The sequence below is a fragment of the Microcebus murinus genome, chromosome 9 (assembly GCF_040939455.1).
Source record: "Microcebus murinus isolate Inina chromosome 9, M.murinus_Inina_mat1.0, whole genome shotgun sequence".
Classification (NCBI taxonomy): Eukaryota; Metazoa; Chordata; class Mammalia; order Primates; family Cheirogaleidae; genus Microcebus; species Microcebus murinus.
Window position 1 is genome coordinate 24678985 of NC_134112.1, and position 14994 is coordinate 24693978.

General features: G+C 34.8%; 1 protein-coding gene across 1 annotated transcript in view; it reads left to right on the forward strand.

Moving 5' to 3' along the window:
- The window catches only part of HIBADH (3-hydroxyisobutyrate dehydrogenase), a 110688-nt gene that overhangs the window by 24578 nt on the left and 71116 nt on the right, over positions 1–14994 (forward strand). The window contains exons 3-4 of the mRNA XM_012773387.3: positions 1549–1658; positions 4106–4227. Coding sequence (XP_012628841.1) covers positions 1549–1658; positions 4106–4227 — 232 coding nt within the window. The remainder of the gene's footprint in view (positions 1–1548; positions 1659–4105; positions 4228–14994) is intronic.

The following is a 14994-nucleotide window of genomic DNA, read 5'->3' on the forward strand; positions in this document are numbered from 1 at the left end:
AACCAGCCTGAGCAAGAGTGAGACCCTGTCTCTACTATAAAATAGAAAGAAATTAATTGGCCAACTAATATATATAGAAAAAAATTAGCCGGGCATGGTGGTGCATGCCTGTAGTCCCAGCTATTGGGGAAACTGAGGCAGTAGGATCGCTTGAGCCCAGGAGTTTGAGGTTGCTGTGAGCTAGGCTGATGCCATGGCACTCACTCTAGCCTGGGCAACAAAGTGAGGCTCTGTCTCCAAAAAAAAACAATAGAAACATTGTCGCACTGTGTTGCCTAGGCTGGGGTACAGTGGCAGGATTATAGCTCATTGCAAGTTTGAACTCCTAGGCTCAAGCCATGCCCCCACCTCGGGTGTGTGGTGGAGTCAGCTTAGCTCACCACAACCCCAAACTCCTAGGCTCAAGTGATCCTCCTGCCTCAGCCTCCCTGATAGCTGGGACTACAGGCACACTCCACCATGCCTGGCTAATTTTTTCTATTTTTAGTTTGGCTAATTTCTTTCTATTTTTAGTAGAGATGAAGTCTCGCTCTTGCTCAGGCTGGTCTCAAACTCCTGAGCTCAAGCAATCCTCCTGCCTCAGCCTCTCAGAATGCTAGGATTCTCCTTTGTCTTTTTTTAAATGAAAAGAGAAAAGGCTTTAGAGAAGATTTTGTGGCAATTGGGCGAAGGATTCTTTCTATAAAAGAAGACTTTGAGTCAAGGAGTGAGCTTCTGGTCTTTTCTGATCTCTTTGGTTGCTAACTAGCTGGCCAGGTGTATCAAGTTGTATAATGTGAGAGAGAACGAGAGAGCTGGGGGTGGGAGGCATGAATGAGTGCGTCTACCCTTGTGTGCACACACATACAGAAGGCGGACAGAGAAACTTTCCAGTATGTTTGTAGTCATTATTAAAGCAGGGTTGAGAGAGTGCATCGATGCCTGTTTGTATGTCTCACTTGTATATGTAGTACTTGTGTGAATTCTGGTAGCTCACACTGTCAGCCTTCCTGGTAGTACTCATAGTCACTGTAGTTAAGTGCTCACGTCCTCATCCTGGGCTTTTCTGAAACAGGCTTAATTTTTTTTTTTTTTTTGCTTAAAAATAAAGACTGAAGGATGGTGGTGATTGGGGCTTGAGATTTTGCTGGGGGATTTTGCTGTCCAGTAAATCACTAGTGACTCCTGTTGTTGAACTACCAGCTCTTTTGTACTAGAATATTTTTTCTTTGTTAAAGCATATACCAAAAAGTATACTATTTAAGAATCCAGATTTGAAGAATCCATGAGAAATGTCTATTCCCAGGACTATTGGGTTTTGCCTTTTTCCCCTCAACTCCCTTCACACTTTTAAAAATAAACAGTAAATGTGATTCCACAGAAACTGCATCTATATGTGTATAAGGAATGGACCCTTTATTTTAGGCAGTAAGCTTTTTTTTGTAATTTGGAAACAAGGATTGGTTTTTATGCACTGTCACTGTTATAGGCATGTATAAATCCTATTTGTGCTGTAGAAACTGCTTACATTTTAATTTAAATAATGTGCCTTTGCAATTTTTTTTAAAGGTAGTATCTTCCCCAGCAGATGTAGCTGAAAAAGCTGACAGAATTATTACAATGCTGCCCACCAGTATCAATGCAATAGAAGCTTATTCTGGAGAAAATGGAATTCTAAAGTATGTATTTCTCAACTGTGAATATTTTCCTATTATGATAGTTCATGAATTTCACATTTGCTAGAACTATTAGGAAATTACAATTATGTTTATTAAAACCTTTCTATACCGTTTTCTCATTTCATTAAGTGAATAGTGTGGTTTCTTGTTGTAAAGGATTTATTTTGTCACTGAAATCAAATATGTGACTTTTGGGAATAAATTTTTTTGGTTCTGTTTCTTTCCTTTAACTCTTGCATTAAACTTACCCTTTCATTGGTAACATATTTAAGAGACTTTTAAAGCTTGCATTTTAAACTGTACAGCTATTACAAATAGAATTTCCTTATAGCTTATAGATATTTAGAAAAAGGTTTTTATGAAAAATAAAGCCAAACATTGGAAAGAATGCCATTATTTAACATTTTATTATGTAATAAAAAGTTATTGTATGTTCTTTGGGTTAGTACATCTGTAGTAAGAAGTTTGGGAATTTGGAATTAAAGGTTAGCAGTAGCTCTTTAAATAATATATAATTTAGGTCAGAGTTTCCTAGCCAATGCCTATCTTCCCTGGCTTTAAGAACCTTTTGGTTAATTGCTGCTTGTTGCCAAACTCTTGTGGTTATGTTAGGATGACAGTGACTGAATTCCTAGTGTAGTTTTCTGGTTTTACTAGTTTCTATTCCTAACTTATTTTGTTGTCGAATTGCAGCAGAGGGAGAACGAACTGGTAGGCCCTATAGGTAGATAAAGGGCTAAAAGAAAGGCTTTAATTTCTGGAAACTGTAATACATGAAATTTGAGGTTTTAGGAAATGAATTGCTGTGGAAAACTAACAAACTTGGAAGCAAAAGACACTTGGATATTAGACAGAAAACTGGTGAGATAAATGTTTAGATTTTAGGGAAGGTTGAAAGACATTCATTTTGGATGGAGCCCTCAGGACCACAGTGTGTGTGTGGTCCTGAGGCATCCTAGTTGTCTTGTTACCTAGCCTGTTCCAGTTAGGGCCTGTTTTACCTCTCAAGGAAAAGTTAGCCAAAACTCCTATTGAGACATAACCCTGCATTTATTACTATCCTTTGCTAAGGAATATAGTGGCCAGTTACCAGAACAATTTTGTCCAGGGAGTGCTTTGAAAGAGTTTGGCTTTACATTGAACTATAATTTGCTTCTCATGGGTGGTTCTTTATTTTTTTCTGGGTCAGGATGATTTCTGCACACCCAATACATTTATAATTTTTGAGATGATTTTCTGTTTATTTAAAAATTTGAGATCTTAAAAGTATTAAGATAACAGAAGACAGAAACCTACATACTGAGATGTTCTCTAATAGAGTATGCTATTTTCTTCTGTGAAATATACCCAAGCATTGTGTTTGAACTGTAGCAATTCATATGTCTAAAATTGTTGTTTAAACCATTTTGTTATTTTTCTATAGAAAGATGTTACTTTTCAGTAGTTTTTATCAATGATTTTTCTATTTTCTTTTTCGATATATAATTTATTCAGTTCCAATTTTCCAATCATGATTCTCTGTCCTCTTGGTTAGTGTATCTGTACTAAGAACTTTGGAAGTTTAAAGTAAAGGTTAGCCATAGCTCTTTAAATAAATTATAATTTAGGTTCCAGTTTCCTGGCCACTGAAGATAGACACCAATTTATAGATAATAAGGGAACTATGTAGATATATTCTGCACTTACAGTATAAGCAAAAATATTTTATGTAAGAATGCCATTTAAATATTCCTATAAAATATGACGTGAAAAGACTGCTTTCCTCTTTACCAATGTATGCATATAAATTTACCCTAAAAAACAAAAAGACTTTGTGAGATTTTGAGATTCATTCAGTATTTTCCTTTCCATCTGTTTGATATTTTATTTTGTCATTAAAAAGTTACAGTTATAAAAGAATATAACATCCTGAAGCAAACCACTAGATTTCAATTGCTTATGTTTATTCTACCTAGTGGAAATGACATGGATGTGTGAAATTTGCAATATGGCCTATGAAAGACAAATAAATTACATTTTAAAGACCCAGCTACTTTACAAACAAAAATTTAAATCCTATCAAATACCCTTTTAAAGTTAATAGGTGTTTTAAATTGCTTACATCTTAGCTTCTTAGCTTCACATCTTAGCTTCATAATAGCTATGTTATTATGGTTGGTTAGTGTGTACTTCACCTGAAACCAGAATTTATATCATGTAGTTTATTAGATTTTTTTTGGTTTGAGAGTCTGATTTCACTTTGAACTGTAATTGATCTGAAAATGAGTATGAGATTTTCGAACCTGTTCTAATTAATAATGTTTTTAAATATGAAACCAAAGACCTTGATATCTAGCAGCTTTTAGCAGATTCTGATTTTGTAGATAGTTGAATGAAATGTTTATTCAGAGTTGTAAACTATATTTTTATTTAGTTTTGTAAACTATATTTTTATTTTATTTACTTAGAAAAGTGAAGAAAGGCTCATTATTAATAGATTCCAGTACTATTGATCCTGCAGTTTCAAAAGAATTGGCCAAAGAAGTTGAGAAAATGGGAGCAGTTTTCATGGATGCCCCTGTTTCCGGTGGTAAGTCATAGCTAAAATATATGCCCACTTATTTCTGCTTCTCAAAAGTAGTAATTATGGTTTTGTAGTACCCAAGATATTTCTAGTTATTTTTAGGCCTGTTACAGGATTCTTACTCTCTCATTAAAAATAAATGACAAATCAAGCTGACGTGTTATTTAGTACTCGAGAAACATTGCTGATTCTAAATTCAGATAAAGGGATGTCACAACTTTGAAGTATGAATTTTTACTCCAATTACTATGGATAGGGATAGATCAATTCCTAGAAAGTTTAACTTTTCAGAACTAATTCAAGAAAGAGTTAGCTTGAATAATCCTGTAACTGCTAAAGAAATTGAACAAGTGATAAAAATGAAAAAAATAATTTCACAAGGGAAACATTAGGCCCAGATGATTTTACAGATGAATGTTAGTAAAATTTCAGGGAGCAGATCATCCAAATTTTAAGCGAACATTCCAGACAATAGAAAAAGAAGAAATATTTCCCAACTCATTATATAAGACCTGTGTGACTCTGATACTTCCACTAGACAGAAACATTATGAGAGAGAAAAATTATATACAGGTCTGTTTCAGTCATGAATATAGAAGTAAAACTTTTAAAAAATATGTTAGCAAACTAAATCCAACCATGTGTAAAAGAGATCAAATACTATTGACATAATCAGTTTGGTTTAGCCCATATGTGCAGAGATGACTTAATAATAGAAAATCTGTAAGTAGAATTCACACATACCTAAAAGTCATATAATCATATCAATAAGAGGAGAACCACTACTGAAATTCTAAGAATTTATTATGCCGAATATTAATAGGAGGTATCTATAAGTATAGATATGACTTTCTGTAATTTCCAAATTTTTCAAAATTACTATATAATCAAATTACTGTATACATATATATATAATTTATGTATTTATAGTAGTAGACAGCAGAATAGGAATTTTGTTGCAGTTATATTAAACTTGATTGTGAGCTTTTGAGTTAAAAAGTAAAATATAATAATTTAAATCAAATTCTATTTTTTGTAAGGAACTTTCTGATCTTGTTGTAAAATATCTTATATCCCAAACTGCTTTTGAATACAGGTGGAGAAATAAATAGCTGTTTTGATTATTAGCTGTTTTGATTGTTATATTGAATTGGTTAAATAGGAATTAGGTGTAAAGATTTACAATGTTTTCTCGGCACTTTGATCATAAAATACTAATAAGCAGTTTCAAGCTAGATGTTAGTGTAGCTTTTTATAAGATGGAATTAATAAACTGAGCAATTCTTTCTTTGAGTGGTTCTCCAGTTGGATTTGAACATTGATGTGGGACACATGATCTTGGAATTGATTGATCTTCTTTTGCTTCAAGAGTACAGCCTGAAATTATTTGATAATAAAAAATACTGATTTGATTTTTAAACTTTTTAAACTTTTTTTTTTTTTTTTTTTTTTGTTTTTTTTTTGAGACAGAGTCTTGCTTTCTTGCCTAGGCTAGAGTGAGTGCCGTGGCGTCAGCCTAGCTCACAGCAACCTCAAACTCCTGGGCTCAAGCGATTCTCCTGCCTCAGCCTCCCGAGTAGCTGGGACTACAGGCACGAGCCACCATGCCCGGCTAATTTTTATGTTATATATATTAGTTGGCCAATTAATTTCTTTCTATTTTTATGGTAGAGACGAGGTCTCGCTCAGGCTGGTTTTGAACTCCTGACCTTGAGCAATCCGCCCGCCTCGGCCTCCCAGAGTGCTAGGATTACAGGCGTGAGCCACCGCGCCCGGCCTAAACTTTTTTTTAGACATAGGGGTCTCCCTATGTTGCCCAGGCTGGCCTGGGTTAAAGTAATCATCCAGCCTCAGCCTCTCGAGTGGCTGGGACTATAGACACATGCACTATTGTTCCTGGCTATTTTAAACGTTATTTTAACTTTTAAAATACAATCTTACTTGTGAGAAAACTTTGAAATTACTCTTTTGTTCTTATCAAGTTACTTTTAAACCTTGGTTTATAGTTTTAGGGTGCAAAAATGCTAATATTATAACTATGAATACGCCTGAATCTGTACTATATTATATAGATTAAAAGCTTTTTGCAGGGCTGGTTTATGATACCTTATTGGTTAATATGATTTTTATGAGATTAACCAGCATATAATAGCAGTTTATTTATATTGACCTTCTCATTGTTATTGTTTTTATATTTTTAATATGGTGGGTTAAAAATAGCTCTGCTTTCCCAGTTAAAACAGGGGAAACTTTCTCTATGTTAAATTGACTGGTTTAAAAATAATTATATTTTAATTAAATAAAGTTAGATAAAAGGGATGTTGGGAAAACATGGCTTAGATTCCCAAGATGGACCTGCAATTTTATAGAAGTTTTGTGTTCATCAGTCTTGAAACATGGAATATTTGAGATAATTTGAACAAAAACCTTAAAAAGTTCACCTTTTTATCACTTTCTTCCAAGTCCTTATCTATTTCCTATCTCAGACTTTTGAAAATGCATTTACATGGACTTGTATATAGATACATACAATACAATAGTCTTCTAAAAGTATAAATGAGAGTATACTGTATTTACTGTTTCTGTGGTTAGCATTTTAAAGAGAAGTTGTTTAACCTGGATAAATTTAAAATGGTATAGATTTTTGAGAAGTGATTGGTTTCCTTAGTCAAGTATTTCTCCCTACTTCTTGCTAGGTGTTATTCTGGGGAGGAAAATAAGAATAATTAGTATATCATTTTACCAGCTTATAGAGTAGCAGATTGAAGGTTTTCCCCAAGTTTCATTTTGATATTTATTAGACCCACTGTATAATGGCTCCTGTGTACATTATCCTTATTAGAAATAATATAATTTTATTTAAGTGCTATATGACTTTTTGTTTTTTGAATCAAAAGCAAATAATGCTTGAGTTGTTACAGTTATCATGAAACCAATGTGAATAACCATTTTAATACTTGTATAATCATCACTTTATAGTATAGACATTTTATAAAGTACTTTGGTATGCCTCTATTTGGTGCTTCTTTTTGAAGTTGTCAAACTGTACATGTCTCTATCAAAGCCCACATGACACTATTTTTACAGGCATTGGTTCTTTTCTTCCTCTCAGTTTAAGCCTTTTTTCTTTTTTTTCTCTCTCCCTTTTTTTTTTTTTTTTGAGACAGAGTGTTGCCCTGTCGCCCAGGCTAGAGTGCAGTGGCATCATTATAGCTCACTGCAACCTCCAATTCCTGGGCTCAAGCAATCCTCCTGCTTCAGCTTCCTGAGTAGCTGGGACTTCAGGTGTGTGCCAACACGCCCAGCTAATTTTTCTGTTTTTTTTGAGAGACAGTGTCTCACTATATTGCTCAGGCTGGCCTCAAACTCCTGGCCTCAAGCAGTCCTCCTGCCAGATACACTGTTTTCGACTTCTTCATTTTGTCCCACTGGCAGGTCTTCAGGACTAATAACAAACATGGAGATGTCATCTCCTATGATAACAATGCTTTCTTTTGGAATACTTTCTGAAAGACCTACCTGAGGCTATTTTACAGTTCACTTTTTTTTTTTTAACGAATAGAAGGAATACACTCTAAAATAATTATTAAAAGTATAGTAAATACTATATGCATAAACAAGCAGCAGAATCCATTATCATTATCAAGTATTATGTATTGTACATAATTATGTGTGTTATACTTCTATATGGCCATTCATACAATAAGTTTGTTTATAACAGAATCATCATAAACACATAATTAATGCATTGTACTATGACATTACGATGGCTATGACATCACAAGGCAATAGGAATATTGCATCTCCTAATAATCTTAATGGGACCACTGTTGTATATGCAGTCCCTTGTTGACTTAATGTCATTATGTGGTGCATGACTGTAGTATGTCTAACTTTTAAGTGTCTCCTGTACTTTTAGAATTGAGTTTTATTATTATAAGGGACCTTAGTAATAATTTAGTTCAACTCTGTTGTTAATATTTTATAGATGGAAAAATTGAGGTTCAAAGAGGGTAAATGACCAGGGTTCTCTAGCTTGTTAGCAAATCTAGAAGCTAGAATCCTAGTTTTCCAGCTCAATCTAAGGCTCTTCCCATACTCTACCACACCATCTTCCCTTCAGCATCATTCTATGGTGGCCTTCTGTCATAGCAATCCCTGTCTGGTAATTCCATTTCTAACAATTTTATCTACTCCAGTAGTTGGTCCTCTGTTTACTGTTCTGCTAGCTCATAGGCACTGGCATATAGTGAAAATGGGGAATTGGCTTATTTTATAACCCTCAGAGGCTAGTGTTTAACCCGGAAGAAGCTTAACATTTCTGTTTCAGAGTCACCTGAGAAGAAATAGTTGAGAAACCATTATTTTGGAATCTGGAGAACTCAGGAGAGATCAGATCAGTCTTATTGTGTTAGGCCCATCCTGGAATGTTTATTAACTGGCTATAAGGGGCCTGTGTTCTGTGGATGGATTGGGATAGAACCAGTTTTTGAGGTCTCTCCTGTTTGGGATCTACCCGACTGGTGCTGTTTGATAGTAAACTTCCAGAGAAAGAGAAAATAGAGTGATATATTGAAATATCCTTAAAGTCTTAGAGTTTGACTGGGACAGGATCTGTTGTGAGGTATAAGGACTTGGAAATTAAACAAGATTATACTTGAAAGCAGAAGTATAAGAGGATTTTTTTTTTTTTATATAGCAACAGTGAGACTATTTTCCATGCCTTTCTGTGTTCCCATAGTATAATATCTATGCTATTGCAGGCACTACTATGTTGTGCTTATGTTTATGCCTGTGTCTTCAGCTAGACTCTGAAGAAGGCATATACCATGTCTTATTCAACTTTATATCTCCAGTGTATATCTCCTAATGGGTGTTTAATAAAGTATGGTTGACTGAATCAAGAATATTTAAAAAAAATTCAAGGTTAATATTAAATTAAGCCTTTTTACAGTTATTTCTCACTCCCAGGCTGTTCTCTAGGTTATTTATCTTCAAATTATTTATCTCTTTCTGAAGTTAAACTAAGCTGTCTCTGCATTCTATTATTATCAGTGAGGTAGTAAGCATTTACTATGTTTACCATGTTGCATTGTAACATTAAATACCACTGGGGAGTGTGATTATGATCTAAGTGATGGGTTGGGATAAGAGAAGTAAAGTAATACTCAGAACAGCTTCAAAGAGGAGGTCCTTATGTTGAAAGTGCAGAATTTAGGAAAACATACTAATAAAATAATTTGCAAATACTTACAAAATGCAAAATAATGCAATACGGCAGTATTCCCAGCATTTAACAACTAGCATGGGAGGTCCTTATTAGCAGTTTGATCTCCAGCATCATTCTAGCTACTGCAGAGAAACACTGCCTTCATTCTATCTGGGTTGGCTATTAATACTTATTTTAACTTTGATCTCACATTCAGCTTTATGGATATTTAAAGAGAGAATAACACCAGATTTTATTTATACAGGTGATTCCAGGGCAACGAAGGACATTTAGATCTAGAAATGGAAAAAGTAATACCCTATGGGAACTAGTGGAATTTGGGATTAGATTTGATAGGGTGTTTTGTTTGGTTTTGTTTTTGAGACAGGGTCTTGCTCTGTCACTCAGGCTAGGGTACAGTGGCATGATCATAACTCTCTGCAACTTCAAACCCTTAGGCTCAAACAGTCCTCTTGCCTCAACCTCTTAAGTAGCTAGGACAACAGGGGTGTGCCACCATTCCTGGGTAAATTTTCTTATTTTTTGTAGAGCTGGGGTCTTGCTACATTGCCCAGGCTGGTCTTGAACTCCTGGCCTCCAAGTGATCCTCCCACCTTGGCCTCTCAAAGTGCTGATATACTGCAGGCATGAACTACTGTGCTCAGCCAGATTTGATAGTTCTTTAGTAGATATTCTTTAAACACAGAAGAAAGAGAATTCGTTAGTTCAAATAACTCTCCTACCACCTTTAGTTTCATTTTTTTTTTTTTTTGTCGTTGTGCTTCTGTAAATGAAGAAATTGAACGAAATTTTCTTAGATGTTAGAGAGAACTTGGTAAGGTAACTCTGAAATCAAGGCCTGTATTTCTTTCTTCAGTGAAATATGTTACACTTTAAATTATTTATATAATTCTTATAAGATTATATACTTTTATCTGATCTTGTCTATTATGCTGATAGCACCTTGACCACAAGGTATGATATGCCTTATTCTCCATTTCATACAATAAATACTTATTGAGTATTTCTTATGTTTAGTTATGTTCTAGACTCTAGGGTCAGGACTTTAAAGGTATTCAGAGTCCTTTGCCTCCTGGAGCTTATGGAGGAATAGAGCAGACTTAACAAATAATTTCAGTGATGAGTACTATGAAGAAAAAAAAGGGCAGAGTAAACAGTTGAGGAGATAGAGAGTAATGTGAAAGCTCTTTTACATAGAGTGAATGAGATGCCCTTTCTGGAGAAGTAATATTTAAGCAAAGATCCGAATGCACAGATCTTACTATGCAAGAGAGTTTTAGCGGAAGTAGCTGCAGTGTAAGGGTTTTGAGGCATGAATAAGCTTTGCATGTTCGTGGAACATTTATCTTTATATTATCAGGGTTTAGCAGGTAGTTTCACTTGGAGTTTGTTAAATCTGATAACCTATACTTGACCCCTCACATGTCTAATACCATGCCTTTATTTAATAGTTTGTGGTTTTCAAAGTAAAGCTAACTGGGCTTTCTGTAAATTATCTCATGGCACTGGTTTCATATGTATGATGCCCTACTTGATTATCTTGTAAAAATCATATCTTTATGAAAGTTGTAATCCTTGTTTAATGTGAAATGTTGTTTAGTCACACCATTTTGGATACATGCATAGTGTGTGTGCAGGGGGGAGTGGGTCTGCTACCATGGTTCCAATTTAGCGCTCTCCTATAGTAAATACTAGACATAAAGCAAATTAAAAACTATTGTTTATAACTAATGACCAAATACTGTTCAGTCTGTTCCAAGGGCATCATTATAGCACCTAACTATGCTTGAATAATTGACGAATAAACTCACTGATTGCTCAGTAAGTCTGTAGATCTACAGAGACCTTAAGTTGAAGAGACTCTGAAGGGGCACTTTTAGTTAGCCCCAGGCATTCTGTGCTAGCAAGCTTCATTGATTTGCTAACCTGTATTGTTCCAGGTAGGAATTAATGTCAAAATTAAATAATTGAACTTGTGCGTATGTGTTTGTATAACAGTTCCCTACCAGGAGACCAAATTTTATACTCTACTTGGCTGGGTTAAGTTTTAGTAATTTGTTTGAGGCATTCTTAGCATATGGGGTAGTAAGCACAAAACCTATTAGGAAATTTCTCTTAGAGTGCTAGATTTGCTTGCTAAATCTCAATGAAAGTTTCATATAGACTCCATTATTGCTTTTAAAATCAAGTATGCAGTCTTGGCCTTTACTGCTCACTGAACTGGATACCTACTGTTTTTCTACTAGTTCTGTATCTAATTTATGAAAAGAGACCACAAAAACAAAAACTGTATTTTGGCACCTAACACTACTATGGTTAAGGATTTGTTGGCATTTCCATTAAAACATTTTCTTAGAGACGGTTATAACTTGGCAGTTTTACTTGGCTTTGGGTTGAAACATTGCTATTTTTGTCCAAAAGCAAATTCTTTCATCAAATTTCATGTAACTGAATTTGCCTTGGTATGTGTAGAGGGGGAAGGGCTATCACAATAGGTCTTTTTTTTTTTTTTTTTTTTTTTTTTTTGAGACAGAGTCTCGCTTTGTTGCCCAGGCTACAGTGAGTGCCGTGGCGTCAGCCTAGCTCACAGCAACCTCAAACTCCTGGGCTCGAGCAATCCTTCTGTCTCAGCCTCCCAAGTAGCTGGGACTACAGGCATGCACCACCATGCCCAGCTAATTTTTTTTTATATATATATCAGTTGGCCAATTAGTTTCTTTCTATTTATAGTAGAGACGGGGTCTCGCTCTTGCTCAGGCTGGTTTTGAACTCCTGACCTTGAGCAATCCGCCCGCCTCGGCCTCCCAGAGAGCTAGGATTACAGGCGTGAGCCACCGCGCCCGGCCAATAGGTCTTTTTTGATGCTCTCGCAAGTTCTTTGATTACACAGTAGTGTTCTGTGTGATGCTTACTCTTATGGTTTATTCTTACCTCAGAATTTGTTTTGCAAAATAATTAAGTTCTAGAAATCTGCTGTATAACATAGTGCCTATAGTTAACAATACTGTATTGTGCATTTAAATATTTGCTAAGGGGTAGATCTGATGTCAGGTATTCTTACCACAAAACAACAACAACATGAGGAAACTTTTAGAGGTGATGGAAAAGTTTATTATTTTGATTGGTAGTTTCATGGATGTATGCATATGTCCAGACTCATCAAATTGTATACATTAAATATGTACAGTTTTTGTATATCAATTGTATCTCAATAGGCTGTTGAAAAAGTGTTTTTAAAAATGTGTTGAAATAAGTTGGTAAAATAATTCATTTTGGTGGGTTTTTCTCTTGAAGAAGTTAAGTTACTGTTATGTTTTTTAAAGTTACTTTTTTTTTTTTTTTGAGACAGAGTCTCGCTTTGTTGCACAGGCTAGAGTGAGTGCCGTGGCATCAGCCTAGCTCACAGCAACCTCAAACTCCTGGGCTCAAGCAATCCTACTGCCTCAGCCTCCTGAGTAGCTGGGACTACAGGCATGCGCCACCATGCCCGGCTAATTTTTTTATATATATATATCAGTTGGCCAATTAATTTCTTTCTATTTATAGTAGAGATGGGGTCTTACTCTTGCTAAGGCTGGTTTTGAACTCCTGACCTTGAGCAATCCGCCCGCCTCGACCTCCCAGAGAGCTAGGATTACAGGCGTGAGCCACTGCGCCCAGCCTAAAGTTACTTTTTAATTAGCAATTTTTATTATTTGTTATAAAATTTAAAAGTACTTTGTGATATTGGCTTTTGTATGAAAGACTTGAATTACACTATCTTGAACAATATTAAATGGAATAAGACTCTCCTTGGTCTGATGTGCTATTATTTAAAAGTTTAATAACTCTAATAATTAAAATTAACTTTTTTTGTTGGACAAATCCATTTCTTTAGAAATGACTTAAGATTCATCAATACCAATACACAGAACTGGGTCAATTATGTTAGCCATTTACATTTTCCCATAATTTACTTATCACCCTGTGTCTATTAAATATCCTTTTTGTCTCTGAAGGATATCTTGTACCTGGGATTTTCTAACAGTTTGCACAAGTAGTTTAGAAATATTTGGTAAATAAATTCCAAGGGTTTCTTTGAAAGTAGCCCCGAAGAAGAGTTGCCCATAAAAATCCCATTTTACATTCTTTGGCATGCCTAAGACTCCCTTAAAACAGTTTTCATAGATAAGAATTCCTATATAAGGTGTTAAGTTCTTAACACATTGAAAGAAGACTGCTGACTCACTGCCCAAGATAACATAGTTGAGGTAGCTCTGGTAGTTTGTCTCTTAAGAAAATTGTGGATGAATGGGTTAGAGAAGACAAGGTGATCACTTTACAGTATTTTTATTATTGCTACCATTATTTATTATTAGTAATAATTATTGCCGACAACAACCTTTATTTCTAAAAATATACTCTTGTAATTTGGAATTTATTAATCTCCAAATCTGAAGGCCAAATTTTAATTGCATTGTAATTTCCAGTCAAGTAGCCATTACAAGGGCTACTCTTGCCAGACTCTGTCCTGTGGAGGAGAGAACCTATGTTCTCTTCACACAGATATGCTGTAAAGTGTATGGATAAGGCAGGGGTCCCACCTGAAGGAATCCCAGGATATTTTTAATGTCTTTTAATTGCCATTCAGGATATAAGTCAGACCAGACACAATTGGGTCTCGTGACATAGTTTAGGACTCCCTAGCAGTGTTTGTATAAAGATGAAATAGATTTAGCAAATAAATCTGAAGATATTACTTATGTATAATTTATTTTTCCTTAACATTTATTGATTACTAAGCAGATGAAATTAGTTACAGTATACTTTATATATTATTTGTCTTTATTTTGTTTTGCTTATGATCCCTGGTTAGCATGAGAGGTGAGGTGGGAGGAGGAGATGGGATTGAGAATTTGACAAGGGCCTTGTTACCATAATCAAACCCAAACCTTATCAGACTTATTTGTAATTTTCTAGAAGTCTGATTTTCTTAGAGAAAGTTTGATAGTGTTAGCAGATGAAAAGTATATGAAGTTACATTTAAATCTGTTTTTCTGTATATTTGCCTTAGAATTCTATTTTGTTTGGCATTGCTTTGGCTGTTTTAGTTGTGAAAATTTTAAATTTACATGCAAATTTCATAGTAGTCATGCTTCCTTCATAGCCCAAGAAGGTATGGCAGCAGACATGCCTTCTTTTTTCTGCTTTGGGGGGACTTTAACCTGATGTGACGGTAGGGGGTTATTATCGTTTTGTATTTAGCTCAAGGGATATGAGAGATATGGATTTCTTTTAGAATAGTATCAAGAATTTTAGGATTAAAAGAAAAAAAAGAATGGTAAGGTTAGTACTTGACATCTTTTTTTAATTGAGTTATTAACTGTTAGTTGTAGTCATCATAATTGTTTATCCACTACAGCCTCTAACTGGGCATTGTTGTTAGGGAGCTTTTAAAAATGAAACTTAATATAAGGCCAGGCATACAAATAATTTTATCATTAATTACATTTCATTTCCCCTAATTATTCTTATGTGTGAGAGTAATACTTGTTCTCAAGTGG